Source organism: Prorops nasuta, unplaced genomic scaffold (genome assembly GCF_024137725.1).
Source record: "Prorops nasuta isolate Cenicafe-Biocafe unplaced genomic scaffold, Cenicafe_Pnas_1.2 PNAS00013, whole genome shotgun sequence".
Classification (NCBI taxonomy): Eukaryota; Metazoa; Arthropoda; class Insecta; order Hymenoptera; family Bethylidae; genus Prorops; species Prorops nasuta.
The window spans coordinates 2,282,184-2,300,165 of record NW_027116810.1 but is presented as its reverse complement, the minus strand read 5'-3'; the positions used below and the strand labels follow the sequence as shown (position 1 = coordinate 2,300,165).

At 33.8% G+C, this 17,982-nt stretch overlaps 1 protein-coding gene across 1 annotated transcript; it reads left to right on the top strand.

Annotated features, from left to right (window-relative positions):
* The first annotated feature begins 8,880 nt into the window (after positions 1-8,880).
* On the top strand, positions 8,881-10,491 carry LOC136778057 (putative leucine-rich repeat-containing protein DDB_G0290503). The gene is made up of 3 exons (XM_066734670.1): positions 8,881-9,516; positions 9,583-9,872; positions 9,945-10,491. Exons 1-3 carry the CDS (start codon positions 8,881-8,883, stop codon positions 10,489-10,491), a joined length of 1,473 nt encoding a protein of 490 aa, XP_066590767.1.
* The last annotated feature ends 7,491 nt before the right edge of the window (positions 10,492-17,982 follow it).

Genomic DNA, 17,982 nt, shown 5'->3' with positions numbered 1-17,982 from the left:
AAGAGGTTTATTAGAATAAGGTGGAGTACTCTACTCCCGTGGAACGAATACTAGAGTTACGACCTTGGAACGCGGATGATGCGGCAGCGGATAAGCTTTCAAAGAATAAGACTCAACTCGAGGGTCGCGGAACTCGCATATATGTAGGAGGCGTAATAGGTCATGTGTCGTCAGTAGCGCCATGATCTTTCGACACATGACAACCAAGAAGTCTCCACATCCACGGCCGACGCTCAAGGTTTGACACATTTCTGGAAAAGAAGTCCGGGCGTCAGCAATGTGCAATACTACCGGTATTGCACCAGTGAAGCTAGACTGGGTCTAAAATGCTTCCCCACTCTGCCTCCATAAACTCACTAACACGTAGAGTTATTGAATCGTCCGTGAGAGCACCCCAATACTGACTCTTCGAACGATGCACGCATACCATCACTGCAGTAGGTGCATGTTTCGGTGTTCTTCGTATAGCTTCGGTATATTTCGAGTACGAGAGAAAGCGGTATACTTTTCCCGGACCTCTCTTTCTCGCGCTCCTTCTTCGCTCGTTTAGCCAACGAGCTTAAACGAGAGAAGCCGAGCTAGCCGAAGGGAATTAAGAAATGTCTTTTTCGCGGTCAACTATGATAAAAGCTGAATACGCTAAATGTGAATGTATTAAGATAAAATATTTATAAGCAGCCGTTAGCTTTATATATTTTATAATAAATAAGGAAATGCGTTGATATTACGTAACATTGGTCAATTGTCTTAAGACTCATATGTTACGTATTATTGTTAAAAATATTTTATTTTCTTAATTTATTATTTAATCTAGTAGGTTAATGGTAATAAAAAAAAAATCATGACGAAAAAAAAATTTAAAAAGTTTGCATGAGTCTGCGGAAATCGAACCCGAGGCCGCGTAATTAGCAAGCAAGCGCCTTACCATCCGCGTTACGGAACGTATTTGTTAACTCTGAAGCTTAGTGGCCTGATAGAGCAATGGAAGCTTTCTCTATGAAATTAAATTTACAGAATAAAATATCAATTATAATCGTATATATATTTATTTCGTATGTCTTTTCCTAATGAAATAAAATATTTTTTTGCATACTTCTAATGATTAATCACTTTAACAGCTGTAGCTTCAAAAAGCAACTCCAACATTACGAAGAATATTTTTGATGGCTGTGGAATTAAAAATAAGTAACCCAAGATTTGTATTTGGGATTTAATTTATTATTTCTATTGCAATCAATTTATTTTGAAATAGCTCATATATAGAAAAATGATTCATCGTTCTTGACAAGTAAACGCGCATGACTGACAGAGATGAAACGATGTAGCCAAACAAAGTATTTATATAGCATATATACTGTATTAAAAGGCTATCAGAATATAAAACTTACATATTGAGTAAGTACAACATAGATCCCAAATACAAATCTTGGGTTACTTATTTTTAATTCCACAGCCATCAAAAATATTCTTCGTAATGTTGGAGTCGCTTTTTGAAGCTACATCTGTTAAAGTGATTAATGATTAGAAATATGCAAAAGAAATATTTTATTTCATTAGGAAAAGACATACGAAATAAATATATATACGATTATAATTGATATTTTATTCTGTAAATTTAATTTCATAGAGAAAGCTTCCATTGCTTTATCAGGCCACTAAGCTTCAGAGTTAACAAATACGTTCCGTAGCGCAGATGGTAAGGCGCTTGCTTGCTACTTACGCGAGCTCGGGTTCGATTTCCGCAGACTCATGCAAACATTTTTAATTTTTTTTTCGTCATGATTTTTTTTTTATTACCATTAACCTACTAAATTAAATAATAAATTAAGAAAATAAAATATTTTTAACAATAATGCGTAATATATGAGTCTTAAGACAATTGACCAATGTTACGTAATATCATCGCATTTCCTTATTTATTACAAAATATAATAAGCTAACGGCTGCTTATAAATATTTTATCTTAATACATTCACATTTAGCATATTCAGCTTTTATCATAGCTGACCGCGAGAAAGACTTTTCTTAATTTCCTTCGGCTTCTCTCGTTTAAGCTCGTTGGCTAAACGAGCGAAGAAAGAGCGCGAGAAAGAGAGGTCCGAGAAAAGTATACCGCTCTCTCTCGTACTCGAAATATACCGGAGCTATACGAAGGACACCGAAACATGCACGTACTGCAGTGATGGTATGCGTGCAACGTTCGAGGAGGCAGAAGTGGGGTGCTCTCACGGATGTTTCAGTAGCTCTACGTGTTAGTGAGCCTATGGAGGCAGGGTGGGGAAGCATTTTAATCCCAGTCTGGCTTCACTGTATTGCACACGGACGCGTGCGATCTACTTTGGTTCGGCAAGGTGGCTGACCCCTACGTTACAGAGCCATACCATTGTCCCACATTATTGAGGTGGACGAAAACCAACAAATTTTAAGAAGGAAGCTAGCCTCTCGGCCCTGTCGCGGCTCACGCTAACGAGCTCCCTCACTCCAGCACCGAAACTTACTGCGAAGCTTTCCTATATTTACGCTATTCCCCTATCTGTAGCTATGTATATATATTGTTATATACATATAACTACTTATACTACTTTTCTCTATTAACTAGCCAATAACTAGAACTAAAACATTTAATTCATAAAAGTTAGTTTAATTCAAAAAAGGCTCCGGTTGCATTCTAATCAAGAGCCGTGTGGCGTCATTCGTATGCAACCTGAACCTCTTTCTTAGGCAACAGTACTTCTCTGTTGCCAGGGCCTCAGAGCGCGCGTGGCTAAAAATCTTAGTCAGCTATTAGAACAATCGTCTTATTGACGCACGGTTGACTTAGTAACCACTGACGCACGATCGATTCCCTAAAACCATACCATATATGGTCATGAGAATCGATGCATTTTGAGGCAACGACTTGACTGCTCGGTTCCTGACCGATCAGTCCAGGCCCAGCAGTAACTAGAACAAGTCATCTGACTTTAACCGAGCATTAGCTCCCAAGTTACTCTAATTTCAATCTAACTTCAATTAAATAATCTTTTTATTTAAAACCTCTAAAAACCTGTATAACTATAATTTATTTTTATATCTCAACATTGTAAAATAACTCTACAAGGACTGAATAAATTTAGTTGTACCAAAAGTACTTGAATTAGTTTGTCACGGTGTGAACCCATAACAATATATACTTTTATTTTTCTTCCTTACTTATATCCTTGCACATAGTTTGATTTCAATCAATTGCTTCCTGACTAGGTGTTGAAATTATGTTATAGTTAACATAAGGTTAATAAATTTGGTGCATAAGCACATTAAAACAGGAGATTCAGAGACTCCGGTGGACAACCCTAGTTCTGTAATTTTCTTAGCGATGATTTAGATATTGACGGACTTGGCTACGCCTTACTTGACCTGGTGTTACCTTTTTGCTTATGCTTTATATTTCCTACAGGGATAGTGCAGCAAGTAATTAGGTTCTTGGAGGGCTAGCGCTGGATAAACTTGAAAGGGGTCTTTTGTCCAGTTGGAATTGTTCATGCCTGGACTGAGAGTCATACGATAGATCCACCTCTTCAATGTTGTCTAATATTCACTCTCTTATTTCTTATTTATGTATAGATATTTTCTTGTAAATAATTATAACTACATTGCTCTTGTCTTTAGAAGTTAACGGTAGATTTGGGGAGAAATCCCATGTATAACTGTATAATTATCTTAACTTTATACTTGTAAATTGATAGACAGAGCAGTTATATAATATAATTCTTATTTTGATTTTTATTAATGTGTACTGGTAATTTTCCTAGAGAATCCACTTTAATTTCACAGCATGCCACGTCCTTGAAAAGTCTCAAGCCGGCAAGCCTCAGACTGGCTCATATATAAAGTTCATGAGCCTGGCGCTCTTTATAAGTAAAGTCTGTGTGCCTTTGCAATGATTTCTTGTTAAAATTGTGTCTTCCCCACAATAGCAGGAATTCATATCGCATTGTTTATAATTATATACGATTTTTGTATTTTCACCAAAATAATCTATTAATTCTTTCGGTGGTTTTAAATTTCCAAACGAATCAAAATATTTAATATTATCTCCATTTTTTATATATGCAACCCAATGAGTACCAGATCCTTCTTTATTATCCAAATTTACAATTGCACATTCTTTCTTACGAATTTTTTTAGGTAGATTTGTACGCATATAAACACCTCGAAATCCTGGTAAATTTTCTAACATTTTCTCCAGATATACAGGGAGGTTCTCTAACGGCGGCATATAGGAGATTCGTGTTAGTTGACTATAGCGCTCAGGATGATGGTTTCTGAGAACGCTGATTGGTCAATATCATGTAGTGCCAACATGAAATGGTCCGTTACCAATAGATGAATAAGAAAAATGAGATTCATCCGCCATATTGGTGTGGAGAAATGTTTACATGCTAATCCTAGCAGAAAGAGGTGTAAAATGGAATATTGTCAAATAGTGAGGTTACTAAAGTAAAAATTGAAAATAATGAATGGAAAGTACGAATATTCTTCATTTTCATTCAAAGTATTCAATTTTTACTTTAGTAACGACTACATTTGACATTTTTCCATTTTACACCTCTTTCTGCTACGATCAGCATGTAAACATTTCTACACAACAAAATGGCGGATGTATCTCATTTTTTGTATCCAACTATTGGTAACGGCTTATTATCTGTTGGTACTACGTAATATTGACCAATCAGCGCTCTCAGATTCGATCATTCCGAGTGCTATAGTCAACTAACACGAATCTCCTATGCTCCGCTGTTAGGAAAAGACCCTGTATATTGGTTGTTACGTCATTTATTTTTTTTTCTTCTTCCTCTGTTTTTTTATTTGTTTTCTTAATCCACGACCTCTCTTATAAGGAGCCAAATAAACCCTTGACCTTCAATTGATTTATTATGACGCTTTAATTCTTCCAATCGTTTTCGTGCTGCATTAGCATCATTCACTGCTTTACTAATACTAGCAGCACCACCAGCTAATGATCCAACGGCTGAAAGACCTGCTAAAATAGGTGCTAAAAATGGTAAAAATCCTCCTCGTTTTGCACTTGGAATAATTCTCTTCTTTCCCTTCCTCTTTACAACACCCATACCAAATTTTCTTTTTGTTTGCATTGCTCCATAGACAGCTAAAGCAGCTGCACGTTCTGAAAATGTAGCGTCTTTAGCAGTTATACGTTTTTTTTGCACTTTCAGCAGAATTCGATCAGCTTCGTGTCGCTCTTTCAGATCACTGTTTTTTGAATATGCAATGTCATGCTCTTTACAAGCAGCATCAAGTTGATTAACACCACTGTTTCCTCTTGTCAATCTTTTGTTTAAATGTGTACCTGGTCCACAAATTTGATACCCAGGTATATATAATTCAAATGGAAGAGCATTAATAACACTATTAACTAGTCCTCTACCTCTTTTTCCTTTTGTTTTAAAATTTGATATTCACGGCAATCTTTTACAGCTGATGTAGGACCATCAATATGACTTCGTTACCACGGTGGATTATAATGTTTTTTACACGAACGATATTCTATAATTTCATTATCTGTGCGAAACAATGTCCCAAGTCGGCTCCGAACCTGTGATCAGAAGGGAAGGTTTTTTGTTCTTGAGATAAAATTGTCAAAACACAGTTTAATGGGAAAATAGGAGATTTATTTAATAAATAATATGATACAAAATTTACAAAAATTTATACAATAAAACCGCTATACTTAATTATAGACTTCCTAGGGAATTTGTTGTCGTCAAATTCTAGTGAATTTCGGTTGACGAAGATTCCCAAGAACCTTAGAGACTAAAATTCCCCAGAAAGAAACGCGAACTTAAAAACTCCCGGACTGGACAATTTTCCTTGGGGTACTCCCCAGTAAAATCCCCAGCCTCGGGAGGAAGCGGATGTGGAGAAGTGGTTTTAGGGAAGGGGAAGTCCCCTTACCCCTCAGCCGCCTTCTCCAAGAGCTCTAGTGGCTCCGAGCCACCCCAACCCCTAGGGTGAGTCTACCCCTCCCACTACCCGACTCTTTTCGAGAGCCCTGGATTGAGGGTCGGAACACTGGGTCCAAGGTAGTCCTCGGAGTCAGTATAGAGGGGAAGGAGAGGGTTTAATTCCTCCCGGGAAGTCCCCGGAGAAATCTCCCTTAGGAGGGAGGAGATTGCCGCAGAGGGGAAGTCCCCTCTTGGTAGGCGGTGGGTGGTTGGTGTTACTTACCAAAGTGATTCACCAGAAGAGTTCGCCGGTGGAGGCGTCAAAAGTAAAGCCGAGAAGGACTCAAAACCTGCTGCTGTCGCTGCTGCTACGCTGCTGTCGAGCAAGTGTTGGGGTGCGATGGGTCCTTATGAAGGACCCATCTAAGTAATTACGCGACACTAATCTTGCCAGCGAGAGAGCTGCTGCGGGCGCTGGCCACCTAGTGGCCAAGCGTGCAAGTAGTGTCGCTGTCGCGGCCGCGACGCGCTAGGGCCTGAAGACGCCCAAGCGCGCCGCGGAGAGATAAAGACAGATAGAGCGGCTAGGCGCTCTGTCGGTCTAGCCGTCTACTGTCAGCGCAAGAGAGAAAGGGAGATATAGCAGAAATGTAGAATCTACTTCTCAGCATTTTGCTCCTCCCAATTTCGAACATTATCATATTTTATATGGTCAGGTAATCGATTCCACAAATATTTTATTTCATGTGAATAATATTTTGTAAGAATCACCTTTGGTACATACTTTAATTCCTCTTCTGTCAAATAACCAATACGAGAATCAATCACTATTATGATCATGATTTAAACTGACTGACTCATTCTCTTGAGTGCATTCTCTATATATACCCCTCAACTAACCTTGAATTGTAGTATAAAGTAAAAATGAATTTTATAAAGCAAAATCTACGAATACCAGTTTATAATTTAGATAATAAATATTCAACAAGTGCAGAAGAACAACGAAGACATGGAATATTATTACCAAATACTATCAGAGCATTAGTATGTGGTCCATAAAATTGTGGTAAAACTAATGCAGTTCTTGCACTTCTTCTCAGTCCTCACGGATTACGCTTTGAGCATATATATGTTTATTCTATATCATTAAATCAACCAAAATATTGTTTCATACAAAATGTTTTTAATAATCTAGAGGATATAATTAATTATTATACTTTTACCAACAATATAGATGTTATTCCTGTTAATGATAGTATGCAAAATTCTATTTTTATCTTTGACGATGTAGCCTGTGATAACCAATCAATAATTCGGGAATATTTTTCGATGGGTAGACATTCTCAAATTGATTGTTTTTATCTGTGTCAGACTTATGCTAAAATTCCTAAACATTTAATTCGTGACAATGCAAATTTTATACTAATATTCATTCAGGATAATACAAATTTACGTCATATTTATAATGAACATGTAAATAATGATATGTCGTTTGAAAATTTTTGTGATTTATGCTCAATATGTTGGAAACCAAAATGTGGATTTTTGGTAATTGACAAGGATAGTCAATTCAATAGTGGAAGATATCGTAAAGGTTTTGATGAATTTATAATTATCAAATAAAAATGGAGAGAGAATAGAGAGTGCCACATGACAAAAATATTAAAACATACATGATGTGGTTAATTGAAGTTAGTTATATTGTATGTGGCAAAGACAACACATCATGGAAAAACAAACCAACAAAAGTGGTAGTGAAAATATGAGAAGTTTAAAACAGGTAGAGAAAGTGAATAAAGCAATTGTTAATGCTAGTAAATCAATACGAAAAAATAGTAAATCAATACGAAAAAAACATCGAGCACTGAAGATGGGTCAACAAGAAGATAGGATGAAAGTTATTAAAAGTTTAGAACCTATTATTCAACCACTACAGAAAATAGTTAATACAACAGATGAAGATAAAATATTAATGAAAATGGAACCGAGAAAAAAATACGTTTATTAAAGAGCATCCATTCGGAAACATCTACTCCAATAAAAGAAGGTACGTTGAAGAGAATTCATCCAGAGTCATCTACTCCAATAAAGGAAGTTCCGTTGAAAAAAATACGTGAAATTAATTTTAATTCAGAAGAAATAAATACATACCTCATACTTCAGCAAATAATACAATTGAATTAAATCGAAATTTACATCATGCATCTCCTACAAATGATAATATAATTAATTTAAATGAAAGTTTTAACAATCAAACGATTGAAGAAGAAACATCATTGCCCATGGAATATATATCAATTGATGAATCACCTGTTTCAAAACAATATGCTACAATACAATCAGCTTATGCAAGAGAACTGCTTCTAGGAAAACATGAAACAATTGATGATATTTTAGGTATATACACCGATCCTCGTGATAATAAATTATATTTGGGAAATGCAATCTTTCATATTGATTCCAATGATGTTATAACAGTAGGTGAAAAAAGGTATCAAGGTACTAAAGAATTATTTGAACTTTTGTTAATAAAAAAACCTAATGAGACACTCTATAACGATGAAGATTTAAAACAATATAAAGATATATTACAGTATACAAGTGCACATAGACGAGGTCATATACCCGGTGAACACATTAAAAGTAGTAAAGGAGATAAATATATGTTTATTATAAAACCATTCTTTTCTAAAAGAAGAGGTCAAGGTTTATGGGTTACTTCTCCCAGTATGTTGCTCAATAGAAACAATAACATTGATTATGTTCATTGGGATGATCCTAATGAACTTGTTGATCGACTACGATTACTCTTTGCATCACAAACTGCAAGGAAACAATTCACATCAAAATGAAATAATATCTATTATTGAGGAGCTTAAAGAGGCTGGATTTATAATAAATTAAAATAATTTTCACATTTTCAATCAGTATCACGATGACTATCGATGTGTTTGTTAAATCTCTAAATGAACGATACCGTTATCGTTCAGTGCCAAGAAAAATACCTAGAATAGATAATCCTATTGTAGGAACAGTAAATCAAAATGAATCTTTAAACATTAATGGAGGTGAATATGATGCACGCAAAAGACGAATTATAAATTTAGGTGAACCATTAAACCATACAGATGCAGTGACAAAATCATATGTTGATACAGAAGTTAAAAAAAAAGAAAATAATGAAGATCCAACAAAAATTGATAAAGTATTTTTACAGAAGGAAATTTCAAATAATATTCAAAAAATTGATTTGGATACAAAAATAAAAGATTTCACTGAAAATTTCCAAAAAAAATTAGACGATTTTAATAAAATAACTACTAATGTACAATTACAGAATGATAAAGTAAAAAATGAAATAGAAGAACTTGATTTGAAAAATAAAGCCAAACAATTTGAGGAGGATTTTAACAGGAAGAAGAGTGAAATTGAAAAGTTGGAAATTGGTGTGAAATCTTTGAGTGACAGTGTCAACAGTGAAATTAAAAAATTAAATTTGGATGATAGAATAAAGAGGTTTGAGGAGGACTTTGGTAAGAAGAGAAGCAAAATTGAAAAGTTGGAGAGTAATGTAAAATTGTTAAGTGAAAGTTTGAAGAGTGAAATTTAAAATTTGAATTTGGACGATGAAACGAAGAAATTCGAAGAAGACTTTAACGGGAAGAAAAATGAAATTGAAAAATTGGGAAATAGTGTAAAATCATTGAGCGAAAAGCTTCAAGGTGACATTAAAAATTTGAATTTAGACGATAAGAGGAACAAATTTGAGGAAGATTTTAGCAAGAAGAAGAGTGAAATTGAAAAGTTGGAGAAAAGTGTGAAATTATTGAGCGAAAAGCTTCAAGGTGATATTAAATATATGAATTGGGATGATAAGAGGAAAAAATTCAAGGAAGATATTGGTAGGAAGAAAAACGAAATTGAGAAGTTGGAAAGTAGTGTGAAATCGTGGAGCTAAAGTGTGAAGACTGAAATTAAGAAGTTGAATTTGAATGATAGAATGAAAAAATTCGAGGAGGACTTTGACAGAAAGAAGAGTGAAATTGAAAAATTAGAGAATAATGTTAAATATTTGAGTCAGAATGTTAAGGATGAAATTAAAAAAGTGGATTTAAGCAATCAAATTAATGAATTTAACAAATATTTTGAACAGAAAAAAAATAAATTTGAAAATTTGGAAAATAAAATGAAAACTATAAACGATTATGTTAATAATGAAATAAAAAAAATAGACTTATTACATGATACTTTTAATAAGGATACAAATAAAAGTTTGAAAGATATTAATAAATTAAAAACTGACGTTAAAGCTCTAAATGATGATATCAAAGGTGAAATTAAGAAACAAATGGACTTTGGTGTAAGTATGATAAATACGTTAGCCGAGGAAATTAAACGAATGAAAGACCAAAAAAACCTTACTATAAATTCTAACTTTCCACCAATTCCTACAGTATCTTCAGTTACTCCAGAGAATGAACCTGGTAATTTTGAAGAATTATTGAAAAAATTACACGAACTGTTGGATAAGGGAAAACAGAAATGAGTAAAGAAAAAAAACAACTTGTTGATGAATTACATGCTCCAGCACGAAAAAATTGTATTAGAAAACGAGTTATTGTTCATGGATATGACGATTTGTGGCAAGCTGATTTAGTGGATATGCGATTGTATTCAAAAATTAAAAATCATCAATATATATTGAAAATTATCGATGTGTTTTCAAAATATGCTTGGGCTATACCAATTAAAACTAAAAGTGGGAAAAATGTTACTCATGCATTTTCCAAAGTTTTAGAAGAGAGAAAACCAAAAAATTTGCAAACTGACGATGGAACAGAATTTTACAATACAAATTTTCAGCAACTAATGAAACATCATGGAATTAATCATTATTCAACGTATAGTATACTTAAAGCATTAGAAGTTGAACGTTTCAATAGAACATTGAAGAGCAGTATGTGGAAAATGTTTACGCTTAATGGAAATTATCAATGGCTCAACATACTGTCAAATCTAGTTAAAGATTACAACAATCGTAAGCATAGAACTATTGATATGTCTCTACAAAGTGTAACAATTGAACGAGAAAAAGATTTATTGAAAAATGTGTATAATTTCATAAAAATAGCTGCACAGGCAAAGTATAAAGTTGGCGATGCTGTTCGTATAAGTAAATATAAACATTTATTTAATAAGGGTTATACACCGAATTGGTCAACAGAAGTATTTAGAATAGAAAAAGTTCAAAGAACAAATCCAATAACATATTTATTAAAGGATTCTACTGGTCAATCAATAGCAGGTGGATTTTACGAGTATGAACTACATAGTGTTGCAAATCCTGATGTATACTTAGTAGAAAAAGTATTATGGAAAAAAGGAAATAAAGTTTTTGTAAAATGGTTAGGATTAAATTCAAACCATAATTCGTGGATTAATAAAAATAACGTATTGTAATTATTATTGTAATCAAAATATTTTTTTAAATAAAAAGTTTTATTAATTCTCATAATTTACTTGTATTACATTTTTATGACCGCATGGTAATGTATCAGTTGAATTTGCTATTAAATATCTATTATCATCGTATGGACTTAGCGCTATTTTCTCCTCACAAATTGTAAAGACATTATGTAAATTTGATCTTATTATATTTTGCTTACATATTAATGCAGGGTTGCGAAAATAGTAATGGAACTGTAATGCATTTTTCATTATTTTTATAAATAAGTAATAATGTTAATACCCATTACTCAATTTTTTCATATTGAGTAATTAATGAATTGTAAATTATTCACTACAAATTTAATATAATGAAAAATGACTTGAATTACATATTACAAAATCAATGAGCAATGAAAATATTTTGAATTACACAATGCAAAAGTAATGAGTAATTAATTTATTTCAAATTATTTATTATAATAGTAGTGTAATGAATATATTCTGTATTAAACATTTCAACGTAACAAAACTAATTGCATTAAAATTAAAAAATCATTATTTGAGATTAATTGACGCAAATGTTTACATATTGATGTTATGGAGTAAGTATTTTAAATTATTGTTTCCTAAATTAATTATATATAAATAATTGAAACTATAAATCAGTAATGAAGAATTGTTATTCAATGTAGAATTTTGTCATGTTAGCTTTAGACAACACTCTTTGTTCAAAATGTTTGTCTGTATGTCGATTAAACTTCGGTAAATTAAGCATGGTTGCATAACTAAACAATCTCTCAACAGGAGCAGATGATGGCAAGGTTGTATTATATTTTATAAATATTTTTCGTATACACGGAAATCGCTCCAACATACTTAGTTGACTGTCTTTACTTTTCAAGTAACGTGTAATCTCTGCGGTAATTTCACCTTGTGACAATGATGGCTGAAATACATCTATAGTTGCAATGTCGCCAAATTCCAATTCTTCTTCATAGTTTGGATCACAAGCCTCAGATGTTTCTATTGACTCTATAGATACTACCTCATGAAACTGTTGATACACATTTTCTTGTATTACTTGTGAAAAAGGTGCCAACCAACGTCCTTTAAATTTTGGATGAGATATAGCCGCAATAGCTGCATCAATATTAGATTGTGAAAGATCCAAAATATCTTTAAACCGACGATCAATGCTAATATTAATTGTTTCGATGATTAATTTGCAGTCAGAAATGTCTTCGTTATCTGACAAAACATTCATTTGATGTTTTAATGCTATTAATGTAGGAAGCAGAATACCATAATAAGTATTGTCTGCTTGTAAACGGTCGATAGCATTTGCCAGAGGAGTTGTACTTTGTGAAAATTTACTTAAATAATTAAAATCAGATTCATTTAGAATACTTTTAAATTCAATTGCAGTTGTATTATTGAGAAATTTTTCTTTAAAATGTAATAGTTGGTTAATACTATCAAACGTCGAATTCCAACGGGTTATGACCGGCCGCTTCAACGCAACTCCCAAATATTCTCTTAATTTGTCATTAAATTTAGGAGAACGTAATTTGCTCCATAAATATGAACATTTGGCTATAACGGTATTATGCTTTGCTTTTAATCTTTTATTGCTATTTATTGAGTTTGCAATATCTACTGTAGCGATTAGGTTTAGGGTGTGACTAGCACATTTAATGTGCTGAGGCAATTCATTATCAATTATTTTGCTAAATTCCTCATCGATATGCATCACACTTTCAGTATTATCTAAAGTATCATCGTAAATATTGACATCGACGTCGTTGTTGATTAATTCTTGCATTTCGTAGATTTCACCTAAAAGAATAAGGTTATATATTTTTATATAAAATTTAGACTATATAATATTGCATTTCATACGTGTATGATAATATATACTGGGTGTATCACCGAAGGCGTATACACAGTGGGAAATTTAATCGTGTGTGGTTCGGCTAGTTTCACTCTGTAATTTAACATGGAAAATGATATACTACACTATAGTTAAAAGCACACACGATTCAATTTCCCACTGTGTACTAGGACTGAAAGAGCAAAGAGAGCGCGTGGCGGGGGCAGAGGCATATGAATGCCAGCGTTTAACTGTCTCTTGCTCTCTCGATCCACGGTCAATCATATGCCTTTGTCCCCGCCACGTGCTGTCTATGCTCTTTTGGTCCTGGTGCACCTTTGGTGACACACCCTGTATAAGTATATATAACGAGTACTCAGCTTAAAACTTTGAAGCTGAGTATTTTTGAAACAATCAGGTTTTGATAGAAATGTTTAAAAAAAAGATTTATGACTTATTGAGGGATACCAGATGATATTATTGGCTTGCCCTTCAAACATCATGTAAAATTCACATGGAAGGTCACGTTGCTATTTCTAAGCGAAACTTCCTATATATTTGGACATATTTTGGAAGTAGATCACAAGAACTTTTCAAAATACTTTTGTATTTATTATTTATTTTAGTCGTTTGCAAGGTATATCTATTTGAAATTGTGCACATAGGTATAAATATAACGGGAGTAGCGTGCATATTTACTACGTATTCACAGACATAATCGCTCATTAATTTTTATTTTCCAATCGAAAAGTCTTGTAAACGTTTAGACGAATTGATAAATTCAAATGCGTTTTGGAAAGCTTTTGTGATTAAATATACGAATTTGTAAAAATATTAGGGACTTTCCATCTACGAAAATCGAAGCGAAATTATGTAAACTTAAAATGAAAACTTCAAAATAATATTATCTGGTGTTTTCCTGTACCTATAAACTCTTTTTTGGAAACATTTTTCTTAAAAATTATTTGTTTCAATTTAAAAAAAGAATCAGCTCGCGATTTTAAAGCTGAAAATCTGGAATGAAGTATAGTAAATATTTTTGGTTTGATCCTCTTACTTAAAAAGTATTACAGATTGATATTTTCAAAATGGGAGTAAGTAAAAAGACGCGGGTTTAACAAATTTCAACCAGGAAGGCTAAGAAAGGAGTAAAGCAAAGAACAACTTGTTATTCAGAATACACCCTTCGATTAAGTGTTATCGAGTCGTCATTGATATATGAGAATCCTACACGAGAATGCATATTGATGATAATTGTTATTATTATCAGTAAAATAGATTTTTCCTTTTTTAATACACAGTAAATTTTGAGAAGCAGACTAATTGATTCGAATCAATGAAATACTCCTTAGACGTTTATTTTGACACTTATAACGGCTACGTGAATACAAGTGTCTGAAAATAATCGTGGTCAATCACTGCATTGAAAAAGAGGAGAGGTGAGTTTTAAAGAATGGCGAATATAAACCTCATTAATATAGCCATATATTTAGCGAAGCAGTTAATCATAATTAAAGTTTATTTGATTTAAGATATTCTATTAGTGAAAGGATTGTCAGCGGTTTTTTATCAATATAGCAGGGTCACCAGATAGCTTGACTAATACATTTCATCAAAACAAAGAATTTTTAATAAATTTTAAATTTGTAGAGTAAATATTTTTATAAAATATTTCTGAATCAAATTTGATTCCGTTTATTTGCAGACTGGCTACAACTAATTGCGATCTAGTATATTTATTAATTAAAAAACACTATGTACACTGATATTATATTTTTGTACACTAAACATTAAGCACTTAAATGGTTTATGAGTTTGAATCTACCAGAACATATTCATTATAATTCCATGAAGAAGCTGTCATAAAATTTATATTGAAAAAGCAATTAGTAAAAATGAATGACTGTTATTTTAATAATGTACATAAAATACTCGTAAAGTTATAATTGCTCCTATCTTTTTTTATAAAAAAAGTTGTTTATCAATCTGGGAATAAACAATTATTAACAGGAGCAAATATTTTTAACATAAGATTTTTGTTGCTTTTTGCACAATACCTATTACTTGATTTGAATTAGGGGAAACCGGGGACAATTGTAACAAAAAGTGAATCTCATTTTTCTCCAAAGATCCTAGTAGTGTTAAAAATCTCAAAAAAATTGTAATACTTACTACATATGTCTAGAAAGCAAATATATTTTTATTGTAGTGATATTTTAATTAATCCATACGCAATCAATTAATATAGTACCACGTGCAATTTGTTACAATCGACACCACACAGGGGTTGATTGTAACACACCGATTTTCAATTGTAAAATGTGCGTAATTCCCATAGTGCATAGATAAAAAAGTAGTTGAAGATACTTCAATAAACGGAGTATGTTATCTAAAGGTTAACATGCATGATACAATGAAATTTACTTGTAAAAAATCAAAATAACCACTATTGACTGTTTTATAAAAATAAAATTCTTTTTATGAAAATGATGTTTATTTCTTGTAACATTTGAACATTTACTTGATCAAAACGATGTTTATTGCAATATGTAATGAGTTATTAAAGACGCGATAAAAACATCAATGATTTTCCTATTCAATTAGCATAGTACAATCGACACCAGTTTACGTGTTACAAATGTTACAATTGACCCCACACGCTCCAAATTACTACGTTGTAAAATTTGTAACGTTATTCCCGTCAGTGCGAGGGGCCACTCACACTACGGGTTTTCCCATTACCTTCGCCCGTCCTTTTCTATCGGTATCAGGGCGCCAGTTGGTCAGTTGGGTGGCCAACAACCCTACGTTATCAATTGGGTCCTTCGACCCCCATTCTCTATGCATCTTATACGGCCCTGCGGCCATGCATATGGACGGTAGCGGTAGCCAGGGTCGCTCAGTATGCTAGGTCGTGGAGAGAGGGGAGGGTTCCTTACGGAAGTCCGAGCCTCGCAGACCTGCCTGCTGAGGGGCATACATTTCTCCCTCACCACCCACACACAGGTGGTGGTGAGGAGTGCGGGAACATGCGGTATCAATTGCCAAAGCATAGTGTTTTGCCAGGAGCGGACCACCACGGAGGCAATGTTCACGGCCCGTCCAGCCATAGCGCAAGCCTATGGGATTACGGAGGGCACCGGGACACATTCCAACGGGCTAACTACGCCCCTGCACAACCCACTATGCATTGGCCGGTATCGAGTCGTGACGTACGTGAAGGCTGGCCTATAGCACACGCCTCACGTACGCGAACCGACCCATGGATGTCTGAGTGCCGCGTCACGCGCTCACCAGCACGCACGGACACATCAGCACAGTCCCATGGTCGCGTTCCGACTGCCTGCTATGGCAGTCTGCGCACGACATTCGCGCAGCCTGCTTGACGCGCGTAACCAGCGTTCAAGCCAGACTCGATGTTCTATCTCCCCTCCTCGTGGGGACTTATAGACACTGTCATTGTTTTAGGACTCCCCGAGGCCGCTTCTCCTTATCTCAGGTTGCCTGGGTTGTTTGGCCTGGCCCTGCCTTACTTCTCAGGACAACCTGGACATCGTTTACTGGAGCGCCGGTCTTTTCATCCGGGCCTCTGCCTGTCAACGGGGTCTATCCTTGACGTTAGCTATAATCCACTCGTGAGCCTATCTCACGAGTCGGTAACGTAGGGATTAATAATATCCACTGTTCGGTAGCTTTTATGTTCTTTATTCGGTATCTCGTATACGTAACGGGGAACTTCGTTACAAATTTCTCGAAGATAATTTCATATTTAAAAATCGTTCGACATTGAAAAATTTACTCAAAGAAATGACGATTTCAGTCATGTGTTGAATTTTAATATTTACATAATAGTATTTGAGCAATTCAGAGTTAAAGAGCAAGTGAAATAATTACAAAAGAGTGCCTAAAACTGATTTTCTGATTTCTACGAACAGTGGCTTAGCATTGGCGGTCCTAAACTATTGCAACTACAGCGTCTTGTAGTGTTCAAGAAGGGTACTGAACGATTTTAAATTTCATTAATAGACGGAGCCATAAATTTGAACATTACAAGTGTCCCATGTTACAATTGTCCCCGATCTTCCCTATACATTAAATCATCAATTATACAAAAACAAAATATTTTTACCTATATTCGGTATTATATATTAAGTAGTAAAATATCATTCGTAAATTTTAAATTAGTTTCTTCATAAAATAATAAAGAATTTGTTTCAAAAGATTGAACATTATAAATAAAATTAATTTTAGTTAGAGCATTTATCGATCGCTGGAGGAGTTATATTATCTAATTGACATCTACAGATGTAATGAATATAAGGATATTTACCATTATGAGAATCATTCATAGGTGCGATTCCGAAAACTTTAAAGGCCTTAATAAAATTAGAGGCATTGTCGGTCACCGTTGCTCTTATCATCATAGGTGTTAAATTAAATGAGGAATGGATTTCATGTAAAGCACGTGCTATTGCTTCATACGAATGCGTTCCAGAAAATCTCTTGCATGCGAGTGCAACTGATTTTCGTTCCAATGTTTTGACAACCAGCTAATAAAAGTATAGGATTAATCAAAACTTAGGAGGTACAAATCAAATTTAAAACAAGTATAATAAAATTAATCAAATATATCATGACATTGCAATAATTAACAGAATAATGAATGGATATGGTAAACAAAATATAAATTAACAAAGATATTGCACATAGGCATATATT